Source organism: Halichoerus grypus, chromosome 12 (genome assembly GCF_964656455.1).
Source record: "Halichoerus grypus chromosome 12, mHalGry1.hap1.1, whole genome shotgun sequence".
Taxonomy (NCBI): domain Eukaryota; kingdom Metazoa; phylum Chordata; class Mammalia; order Carnivora; family Phocidae; genus Halichoerus; species Halichoerus grypus.
Genome location: NC_135723.1, coordinates 90,616,276 through 90,628,539, shown reverse-complemented (window position 1 = coordinate 90,628,539; position 12,264 = coordinate 90,616,276). Strand labels below are relative to the sequence as shown.

General features: G+C 37.9%; 2 protein-coding genes across 11 annotated transcripts in view; both read left to right on the top strand.

Moving 5' to 3' along the window:
- PTN (pleiotrophin) overlaps positions 1–12,264 on the top strand; it is a 486,673-nt gene that overhangs the window by 260,347 nt on the left and 214,062 nt on the right. The gene's annotated exons all lie outside the window — the stretch shown is intronic.
- The window catches only part of DGKI (diacylglycerol kinase iota), a 419,644-nt gene that overhangs the window by 323,529 nt on the left and 83,851 nt on the right, over positions 1–12,264 (top strand). For all 10 annotated transcript variants that reach the window (XM_078059602.1, XM_078059609.1, XM_078059607.1 and 7 more), the window contains 2 exons: positions 4,398–4,477; positions 6,704–6,748. In XM_078059602.1, the coding sequence (XP_077915728.1) occupies positions 4,398–4,477; positions 6,704–6,748 (125 nt within the window). The remainder of the gene's footprint in view (positions 1–4,397; positions 4,478–6,703; positions 6,749–12,264) is intronic.

The following is a 12,264-nucleotide window of genomic DNA, read 5'->3' as shown; positions in this document are numbered from 1 at the left end:
TGTTGTATTCCCCATATGTTATATTGCATGCATTCCTCATCCTTGTTGCAAACTCAACTTTTGTTTGGGGAAGTACTACAGTAGCTTCTTGATAGAAGGTGTGTCCTTTATTCAACCCTTGGAATTGTTTGAAAGCTTGGATTATGTGTAAAAGTCTTAGAATGTTGAAAGCTTTGTTTCATTGCCTGCCTGACTGTGTAGTTGCCTGTACCATTTAAAACCATCTAATCCCTGATCCTTTATATGTCATCCAGTTATTCCTCTCTGGAAATTCATAGACGCTTCTTTGTCCCCAGTATTCTTAAATTTTAAAATAAAATGTCTTCCTATTGTTTTATTGTTATTGTGCTGGGCAGCTGTCAGGCCATTTCAGTTTGCCGCTAATGTTCTTCAGTTCTAAGAAATATTTTTTATTTTATTTCTGATAATTACTCCTTTCTCTTTTCTCTGGTTTTTGGAACTCCTATTATTTGAATGTTGGACCACTTGGCCCAGCCTTATTTTTCTTAGCGTTTCTCTCGTATTTTATGCCTCCTTTTATTTTTGCTCTGCTTTTATGGAGATTTTCTCAACTTTGTCTTCTGTTCTATTAAACTCTATTTATTCTATCAATTTTTTTATTTTCAAGAATTTTTTGGTTCTCTGAATGATGTTCCTTCTCCTTTTTCTTCCTCATATTCTTTATCTTCTTTTATATACTCTGTTTATATTTCATGGGTGAAATATTTTCTTTTAACTCTCTGAGGATTCCCTAGAGAAAAGGCTTCAAATCTCTTTCCAAAAGGGTAGGGCTCTGGCTGCCAACTTTTGGAGAGCCTAGTGAGGGAAGAAATTTGGGGATCTCTGCATTCTTCTGATGATCAGTTAATCCCCATTGTCTGTAAAGTAATTGCATCTGCCAAGAGTGGTTGGTGGAATCTGGTCATCTATTTTGGCTACCCCCTCCATCCTCAGTTTGTAAGGCACCTGATACTGCCAGTTTGCAAGACTTCTGAGAGTTTTGCTGTATAAATCATATTGGTTCTCATCAATCCTACCCATGGTTTAGGATTGGACTCTATAGGAGCTCTGGGTCATTTACCAATTTTCTATCTGCTTCATCTGTTACTGTCTGTTCACTGTTTCTCCTCTTTTTTTCTTGGTTTATGTCTTTAAAAAATCCATTTACTGTAATTTAGCAGCATTTCTGGTAAGAGAAAAGGAGGTGTTAAATCTGCCATCTTAACTAGGAAACCAGCTTGTTCTTTATTGCTTAGAACTTATAAATTCCATTTGATCCCTGCAATAAAAGTTCCATTATGTAGGTTGAGTGTTGGCTGTTGCTTACTGGAGTCAAGTAAAATCTCTAATGCCAAAATAAGATGAGTCATCAGGATCGGGGATAATGATGCTAATGTTCAAGTGACAACTACTTTCAATGTTCCCAATTAATATGAAGGAAACTTCACTGAAGTGGTAGTTGTCACTATTGTAAAAGGAAGGTGATAATTTTCCACAAATTTCTGCTTTCTCTGCCATGTCAAGCTCCAAATGAAACTGTCAGATCACAGTATTTTTATACTACAGTTATTTTTCTCATCACAGAAAGAGTAGAAGTTTGTTTTAAGAAAACAGGAATATAATTTATGGAACTACCAGCTAATCCTTACAGTATTATGGTAAACTGAAAGAAATATGATGAGATGTGTTCATTTTCTAGCTGAAGTTGCTCAAAAGATAGTAAAGGGAGTACAGGAGAAAGAACATTGATGTTTTGGTTATTCATTTTTAAGTATAGTGTTGCATTTTATCTTCACAAAATCCTAGAAGGTACCTATCCTAAATACCATAGTCTTCACTTTAAGGATCAGAGGAATTGAGTAATTTACAGGACCAAAGAGCTAATGTGAGTAATTCATAAGATTAAAGCAGCATTGGGATTTGAATCCAAGAGAGTTACTATAAATCCTTTGTACCTCATACTGCTACTTTCATAGGCTAGATTTCACAGCAATTGTCAGTAATCATGATATGAAATTGTGGTAGAGAATGGTTTTTTAAAAGCCCAATTAATAGCTAACATCAATCAAAAGCACTCTTTCTCTTAATTGACTTCTTGAGGAATATTGCAAAGTAGCTGATTTTATACTTATAGTAGGAAATGTATGGCACGTCTTTGAAAACTTTTTCCTAGCTCTACCTTCTTGATTCTAGGTCTGGAATATCTACTCTCTAATTGTAGTTTAAAATATCTGCTACCAAGTACATGGAATTTATGGCCAGATTAACTCTAAGCATTGATAATAGAAGGAAATCAGAGATGTTAACAGGATTCCTGCATTTCTATAATATGTGTCTCCTAATTTAAGTAAATAGATGAGTATTGATCAAGTTCCATTTCTCTACACTGGCACATTTGAAATTAAGACTAAACATCCCTAAGTGAGATTCTAACATGGGCTCTCATGTTAGTAAGTTATATTTTATTTCCACAACATTTGACTGACTTTCTAGGCCAAAATTCTAGCTTTTCCTACTCATTCCTTAAGTGTCAGAAATCTTTAATCTTTCTTTACTTCAGTAGATAACCTTATTTGGGTCTAGGTAGTAGTCTAGCTGAGGATGATTATTTTAATCAGTACTTTTAGGAATCTCACTGAATTTCCTTTCCATTCCTTTTAAAGATGCGTGATTACCATACTGATGACTTTTTTGATGTTTCTGGTTATATTCAAAAAGAAGAGAAAAACTATTTTTCCAGGTTATTAAACTAAACACGTAACACTTGCAGGGCTCCTTGCCCTTTTGCTTACTGCCCCCTTTGCCCCAATCCAAAGCATGCTCTGTCTCCTGCTCCAAACCTTTGTTTTTTTTGCCTCCCCTGGAAAGCTGACTTAGCCCTTGAAGATGTACTTTCTCTTTGACACTTGAACACACTCTAAGCCCTTCTCCCCCTTTTTACATACTGCTCTATCAGACATTATGGTTGTGAAGATAAACGAGCCATTCTTGGTGAGAGAGTCCACACTTATGCACATGTTTACATAGTTCTACACAATGATGGATGCTTTCAAGCTTTATGTATGTAGGACTTTGGTTTCCATTAGAGACATCAATACCATACCCTGTTCCTTTAGGTTGCCAATCTAAGAGCTCATAAGGAGAAAGAAACTATTTCTTTTTCTTCAGACTATCCTCACTTCTCTAAGTAAAAGAGCCAGTGGGGCTTCATATCTTACAGAGAGCCTAGAACTGCCCTCCAGGCAAGAATTAGTCCCTCTCTCCTATAGTTTTCAAATGATTAAGCTCATACATTTAATGTAGCCTATGCTACAGTCATTATTGTTTATATGTATCTTCTCTATGACTTTGTGAGCTCCTCAAGATTTCTCCCTGCATTTTATATGTATTTTATGCTCTGTATTATTAATTTTAATGCATTTTGCATTTTCAGACCCATTTATTGATGATGAGACTTTAAAACTTCAATGAATGAAAGATTTTAGAAAATCTTTAGTGAACACCACTGTCCTGTCATGTGCTTGCTAGACTCTAGTTGGATAACTCAGAATTTCAAAGGGTATTTTTTTTTTTTTGGCTAAATTATGGATTTAATAGTACAACTGTACTTTTACAATTAGAAATAGGCAATATATTTTTTGAAGTTTTGGGAAGGAGACAATTTTTCAGGAATCTTGCAGTGATCTCTGACCTAGGAAGTTCTGTCCGTTAAAGCCATTGTGGAACATTTGCCACCACCTAAATAGAGGGTATTTAAGACACGTAACAGCTTTTCCTAACTGTTCCCTGAAGCCCTGCTGCTACCACATTTACATTGACCATGTTTAAAGTCAATGGGATTTTTAAGCTGCAAACCTTCTAGAAGCTTTTATTTATTTTAAGTATTTCATGCCTAGTTAGTTCTGGTGTTGGCCACCAGGTAGCAACAGTGCCTTGAGTAGCTCGAGTCTCTTAAATAGGGAACCGTTGCAAACTGACGGAAAGATTAAACCCCATGCCTTCAGGAGGGAAAGGAGTAAGGGTCCAGAATCAGGATTTTTAAATTCCTCTCTGGCGGTACATTGACTATGGAAAATGCAGGCATGAATTATTAGCTGGCTGTGAGTCGCCTCCCAGCCATGCCTCACTGTTCGCATGACATTACACTTCATATCAGGGCCACCGAGACAAAATGAAGGCTGGCCAGGTGGCAAGGGACAACACGACTCATACAAGGAAAGCATCCACAATAAAGAGTTTGGGTCCCAGGGGAGGTTTGAGGAGAATTTTGGATATTGAAATGTCCAAAACACTAATAATATTTATGAGATACTTTTTTAACCCTAAGAAACACATTTATGCCAATCTAGAAAAATCAAATATGTTATTTTAGACTTTTCTCTTTCCTTCACCCTTAGCTATCCCTCTGGGTATTCTAGTTGTGCGTGGAGACTGTGATTTGGAGACTTGCCGTATGTACATAGACCGCCTACAGGAGGTGAGTTTCTTTAGCCAATTATTTATTTTCAGTTTTCCATTTTTGTAAACAATTACCAGCCATATATATTTACTTCTGAAATGATGCATCTGGGGAGAAAATGGAAGCGTGGTGTCCTCGTCCTTTAAGCATTGACCACATCTCTCTCCCCGACCCCCACTGCTATTTTCCCTCCTCAGGTGGTTGAAATGGGAAAGGATGTTGCTCTAGTGTGATCCATAACTATAGCTTGGAACTTCTTGTCTTCTTGCCAGACTACATCCAGTGCTTTTTGAGCTATATAGAATTTCAAAGGGTCCTGATGAATAATGAAGGAGAACAGAGAGTTAGGTTATTTAATGTTTTGTATCTAGCACAGACTTCGGTCAGAGATCACTACATTTTTTAAAAATATAACTTCCACAGGAAAGAAAAACCTCTGTCCTTCCTAGGAATGTGTGTCCGAACACAGAAGAATACTCTAGTTGGTTCCTCAGTCTGGCTTACCATAGAGAAAGACAATGGAAGAGACCTCATATATGCCATTCCCACGAATTTGAGCTGCACCAGCCAAGTCAGGAGACCCAGACTCATCACTGCGGTGGTCATTGATTGTTTTTGCCAAACTTTGAGAGGGAGTATTCTCTGTCTTCATTTTACAAATGATGAAAAGCATAAATAGCCACTTCTTCATCATTTTTTTTGATGAAAGATGTGCATTAAAATCATTTTTTCCTGGATGTGGTCTAGACATTTGTATTTTTTAAGCTATTGGGTAATTCTTATAGATACCACAAGCTGAACAACTCTCTTCTAGATGACACGTTCTCCATTAAGTAAATACCACAAATAAAGAAGATATATAACGCTTAAAATACCATCAAGTTGTAGCCACTTAGCTTTAAACATGAGATTCTAGTTCTCTTGGTGGCAATAAGTTCAGGTAAGAGGCATAAAGTAATATGAAAAATTATTAAGTTTCCTTTTCAGCATTTTTAAGCATAGAGGTGGAATTGTAAACACAATATATTTTGAGATAGAGACCAAACTTTGAACACTGATATGGGTGAGAGAAGTAAAATCAGCAAGTTTTACGCTTGTGGCTTCATTTGGCTATTTTTTTTTTTTTTTTTACCAAAGATAACTTTAACATGTTAAAATTTGTGGACTTAGTAGTGTGTGACTCAGGCTCAAATCCATATTCCTCGAATACCACAGTATCTCATTTTCCCAAATAATGTTTTTATTTTATTGTGAAATCTCCCTCAAAAAACCTGCAATAAAAAGGCAAATCATAAATGATACAAAACCTTTTTTTTTTTTTTAACTCTTGGGTAACAAGATTTCACAGTAGTCCATGACATGACTGATGAATTGACTTTGTTGAAAACTGATATTACATGCATGTAATATCAATATTCAACTAAAAGCGGGATTCTTAAAAAAAAAAAGAAAAAAGAATGAATGAATGAACTCAAAGAGGAAAAGTTTTAAAACTAAGTTGGGCACAGAGAGTGGGTTGGTAAAGCCCTGTGGGAAGCAGGTATGAGGACAGAGGCACCCAGGATTACTGACATCTGTGAATAGAATCACTACCCTCATTAACAAGGAAGCCTTCAGGACATGATCATGGTGACAACTTAGTTATAAAACTTTATAAAGGAAGCCAGACTCTCAGAATCTGCCAGTAAAACCTCATTAATTTCAACCCTATTAATTTGCACTTCATGATCCTGCAGAGGTGGCCAGTGATTTTCTCTTGGCTGTCTATGAAAACCTGTGTTTGCCAAGCACTTAGCAGTAGAAACACAATTACTTGTACAGTTTGCATTTGGTCTAAGATCAATAAATTCTTTCTAAGTACTTAAAGGGATTTTAGAAGCTTTCTTCATAAGCCAAAAATTCAGGTGCAAATTAAATATGGCCCCCATTTATTAAAACGAAATTGCCTGGTTTTTACTTTTGGTCTTCTTGATCCTTGACACGGTATCACTCACCTCTAAAACTATTTAGGATATACAGATTTCAGTAGCTAAATGGCCTTTCTTCTCTCGTTCCAGGTCGGTGTGTTTTTGTTATTTTGGGCATTATCTTCTTTGTTTAAGCTTGATGAATTTGGAAGAGTTATAGATACTTTCTAGATGAGTTTAATAATACTAAATTGGGGGTTCAGTTGATAGAGTTATAGAGGCAGCTTGTCCAAACTAATCTTAAGGTATGGATTTTTTTTTTCCATTTTCTCATTAGGACCTGCAGTCAGTTTCTTCTGGCTTCCAGAGAGTTCATTACCAGGTAACACATAATTGACCCCCCGTGGTTGTTTTCTTAGCTCCCCTGCAAAAAGAAGGTCCATCTTTCAATCAATGCTTCATTTGGATTAGAGGCCATATCTTCCCTAAGGATAGAGTTCACATGAAGATCCGAGTGAAGTGGACATTCTGATTCTTTTATATTTTCCTGGTTTGGGACTACTCTAGTGTAGCACAAATTTGGACTGTGGATTTTCTCCCAGATCATTTAGAAAAGATTACAAAATGAAGTGCTTTCAATGATAAATATTAGAAACTCAGTTCAAACTAGCTTGACAGGGAAAGTCTTACTTGTGCACATCAGTGAAAAGTTCAGATCAAAGGTGGATTTTATGTACCACGGGCCAACCTTCATGCTTCATTTTTCTGCTGGTCTTTCTGCTCTGTTCCCCTTGTCTGTCAATTTCACCTCTGAACTAGATGTTTCCATGCCCAAGATGGCTGCCATTAGCAACCAGGGCTGCATGTGTCTTCTTCACATCCAGAAAAGTGAGTTCTCTGTTTCCCACAACCATCAAGCAAATGTTCTAAAGTACAGTCTGACTAGCACATCTTGGTCTTTTGGACAGGATCTAAGAAATCCAGCCTGCCTCTCGTGACCCACATCAAGTCCTCAGGAGAACACTCAGATATCCTTTGCCCCAACAATCTTTGGGAGGACAATTATCTCCCCACTTCCCTGTCCCGAATCTGTTGCACTCTCTAGCCATCCTCTTACAAATTAGATTTCTCAGGCATGGTTCAGATCCCAGTGTATAGTATACCCCAAACTGTAAGGGGCAAACATGAAGCTCTGAGTGGTCCCAGTAAAGCCCTTTTCTCTGAGAAGCCATTCCCCTTCCCTACTAGAGAGGTGTGTGGGAGTCAGAGCATGCCAAGACTCCCTCCATAAATAAATCCTGTCCTAGACCCTTTCATACTTCCATGTGGGGGACAGGTGTTTAAAGATGTCTCAATCTGTGAATCCTGGTTTAGCACCTCACATTTGCTTTTGGTTTCTTTTTTGCTACACCCTAAGCATCCTCTCGTATAAAAAACATTTTTTTTAAACAACAATTTTTTGAAACTTTATCTTGTAACCTCTAGGTAGCTTCTCTGTCTGCTGGTGGATACCCTATACCCTCAGCCAAGGCAGCCTCATTATCCTGAGGCTTAATGACAGGAACAGCCTTGGTGTTCTTATTTGTTTGTAGGTTTATGTTGCAAACAAAGTACCCCACTATTCAAGAATCTTTTTTTCCATCTGGCCGCAATAAAAAGGATAAGAATTCACTTCGGGTTTGTTTACATTGAGAAAATAAACTCTACTTCTGAGACTTTTTTATCAACCATTAAAAGACTAATTTCCACTTTATTTTTTTAGATAGAGCACAACATTCCTCCCATTGGTTATTTGCATATTTACCTGAAGCCACTAAGTTTAATTTTATTTTTAAAAGTTTGGTACTTTTAGAGGCTAGGGCTTATCTCTAGTCTTTAAAAACTGACCCTATTATGTATAAGAGTTATAAATTTGTCTGGTTTCTTCAAGAGTTTGTACTCTTCAGTCATGAACATTTTGCATCTTTGCATTTTTATCAAGACATTTCAGATATTTTTTTCTAAGTAGTTTTGTGAAACTAATACATCTATTTATTGTTCCGGCTTATTTGATGTTGTCACTTTGGTGTGAGAGTTTTGGTAGGTGGATATTTTGTACCATGTTTTCTTTATACCATATTTGTACATGTTTTCCCAGAGATCAGGAGATGGTTGAGACTCCAGAATATGAGAAGGGTCTTCGTTTCAGTAGTTATTTTGTAACAGAAACATGCAGAAGAATTTGTGGTATTTATCTAACTATATCAAAAGCTTGTTGTGTTTTTTGGGTTCCTTGCAGTCAAGTCAAACTTTGGTGTCAAAACTGCTGCATTATAAATGTCATGTCAGAAGGTTTTATGTACTGATACATAGGATCACCAATTCAGTGACCAAACCTGAGTGTCAGGAGTACTACTGTGCCCACACCCCTCCTTGCAGAGGTATAAAAAACAGGGGCCTTTGGGTATTAAGGAAGGAATGGAATAAAGGAAATCTAGGGCAGCCCAAGATCTGCTCATGGAATAAGAAGTTTACCTGAGGGAGACTGTTTGAATTAACATGGCCACGAAGTAGAAAGAGGGTGGTGAGGAGATTTCCTGGGTGGAGCAAAGGAGAGCTGCTTGAGGTAAGGAGTTGGGGGAAGATAAGCATTCACATATGGCTGGGACCTTGGGTAGTCAGGAAGAGGAGAAGTGAGTGAGAGGGATGGTGAATAGAGAATTCTGTTTTAGCCACCCTAATTTTGTTATGCCTATTAGACCCAAGAGGTTTTGGTGTGTAGAAAATGAGATCTGTGAATTTTAAAGCTCATTGAAAAATTCAGGTCTGGAGATAGAAATTTGTGGGTCATTAGGAAGTATATGGTACTTAAAACTATAAGGCTGGAGGCAATCACCCAGGGAGAGCTTAGATAAAGAAGAAGGTTCGATGTCACACCTGCTTGTACTAATGGGTCAAAAAGAGCACAAGTTTAAGAGAACCATCAGTCAAGAAGGGTCGTGGAAACTGAGATGAGCAGCAGGAAAACTGGAAATCAAGGAGAAGGTAGTATCATGAAAGCCAAGAGTGAAATGTATTTCAGAGGAGGAAGCAGTGAAATGTGTCAGCGCTGTGGAGAGGCTGAGATGAAGTAGATTGAATTCTGTAGTATTCTGAGGGCGCATAGAAAAACCATGGCATAGAAGTGCTATTAGCTTTACAAAGAAAGTGACCAAACCAACTGGCAGGAAATTTAATATTAAATCTGTGTTTCCTCATGCAGAAACTGATCATATCATACTCTCTAGCCTGTCTCAGCGTGGGGGGCTAGGGGGTGATGTAAGAGAAAGGCCTGTCAGAAACACGGACCACAAAGTGCCTTAAATGCATTTAAATGGACTTTCTTGTGTATGGGATAACACAAAATAAGCTGGGAGAATTAACTGTGATGGCATGAATAAATACCAGTAAGTTAAGGGGAAAAAAAGTTGAGAAATTCCTATCAGCTCACTGATTGGCAGCTGACATTTTAGCTGACTATTTTCTAAGGCTAGGAAAAAGTCAAGAGAAAACCAGCATTTAGAAAGGTGTATGAGTGCCCAAGTCACCTTATTAGTGAGCCATATGGCAGTTCCTAGTCATTTAAGCATGTCATTGGTTTGGTTTCTTCCTTTCCCTAATCTATATTGAATTGCCAACAAAGCACTAAGGCTCAAAAATGACACCTTATATTAACCTAACAAGGCATTATGGGTTATACAAGAATGCGTTGGGTATTTATAGCCTGCTGAAAATTCCTGCCTACACTATCTCTGAGGTCAAAATACAAAGGCCCCTCGATCTTAATGGCATCTCTTGTAACCTGTAACTGATAAATGCACTGTGCTGGCGGATTCAGGATATTCTTGAGCTTGACAGATAAGGTAGAAGTCATAGAGAAATTGGACTCTGCCTACCTATTTGATAGATATGCTTCTTGAGGCCATCTGCAATAAGATAATTCTTTCCCTGTTCCCTCTCTGGTCTTCATTATATCCCCTTTTAACCCCAAGTCATTAAGTTAAGGAGTAGAAGCAGATACAACTGTTCTAGGGATTCTCAACACAGGGGAGATTTTGCTCCTATATATAGGACATTTGGCAATTTGGACATTTTTGTATGTCACAAGTAGGAGAGGCAGTGCTCCTGATATCTGTTGAGTAGAGGCGAGCGACGCTGCTAAACATCTTAGAATGCACAAGACAGCCCCCCTACAGCAAGGAATTATCCAGCCCCCTAATGTCAATAGTGAGAGCCTTGTGAACCCCTGAGTCATTCTGATGGCTCTCAAGACATTCCTGAGGACCACAGGCAGAATGTAAGTCCTCGATGAGGAGAGGCATAGAGGAAAGAGCAGGATGAGAAAAAATAGTGCAGGGAAACAGAGGCATCTGTGGCTAGGGCAGAGGAGAATAACAGAGAACCAGGGATAAGGGAACCAGGAGCAGGTAGGGTTTTTTGTAGACACCCTATTTCCCCTGTGTAGTGCTTGCTCTGTGGAGGACTGATGTAGTTGGCACACAGAGGTATGCTTTTCAGAATATTATGAGCTACCAATTTGAGCTTTTAAAGACTACAGTAGGATTCAATGGTAGCTGCAAAAAAAAGGAATCCATCCAGGTGATTCTTCTTCTTTAAGAATTTATTTACTTAAAACTAACGCTAGAATGGCTGGGGTATTTCAAAATAGATACACCATTTTCAAAAAGTTCTTTCATCTTTTAGAGATGTCTTTCACTTTCATAAGAAAAAACTCCTGATCAGATATGAGTCTGTGTCAGTTTGTTCATCCTCTGATCCCTTTCCCTACTTTACATAACGACCTGATCTTCTGGGAGATGGATCTATATATTCCATCAGAGCACTGTCCTAGGCAAACAGCATTTGCTCATAAATACTTGATCTATTTCTCGTCTCTTCATATTGACTATCCTTATTCATCTCTCTTCTTTCTCTGTAGCCTCTTTCTCCTTAATTTGTTTCCTGGATTTTAGAAGTCTTTCGATGGATGGGTTGAAATAAGTTTAAGGAAGTCGTCCTGAGAATTAATTTATCTTGTCTCAGGGAAGGACAGGGTTTAGCTAGGAACTTAGTAGAGTGTTGTTCCTTTGGGCTAGATCAAAGCTGTCAGAAATGGATCAAATGGATCAGAAAAGGAATTAAAATAAGACTTGCCTGGGGCCAGGTCTGTTACAAGTGAAGGTGTGACTGCTAGTAACACAGACACACATACACACACAGAGTAGTTGTTGTTGATAGAGGACATTCTCACACAAAAGGGTTCTCAAAAATGTATAGTATCTCCATTGTCATCTTCTACACTGTCATTATTTCTTCATTTTTTCAAAGCTGCTTTTGGAAATGGGCATCCCATTTCTATATGCGGCTGCCACGGGAGTTATGGCTGGTAAGGTAGGTTTGAGGAGAAAGAGTTTTGAAAGATAAAAATAATAGCAGTAAGTCTATTAAGGAGGCTTATTGTTGGACAGAGATGTGTAAACACAGAGTTTCTACCCATCCCCGGTGGATCTGTTCACAAAGGATAAAGGGATATGTTTATACAACTTGGTGATGAATGGAAAGAAAACAAAATGAATAGATGGGTTGGGCAGGCAGATGAGGAAATGTGGGTGGGTAAACAAGAGATCAATTTAAAAATAAAGTGGTTACTGACTGGACATTATTGAATGAAGCAGGGATTCCCAATCCAAAGGGACTTCTGTTTTGCCTCCTTGTCTTTTACATCTTCCCTAGTTTTATGAAAGAAAAAAGTTTCATTCACAGTGATGGTATAGTTAAACGCTAGGTGAATACTGTTTAATTGAATTACCTACTGAAGGGTGTAATGGGGCTGCTGTGCTTTCATTAAATTATGTGTGCATCAGCTATGAGTAATTGAAT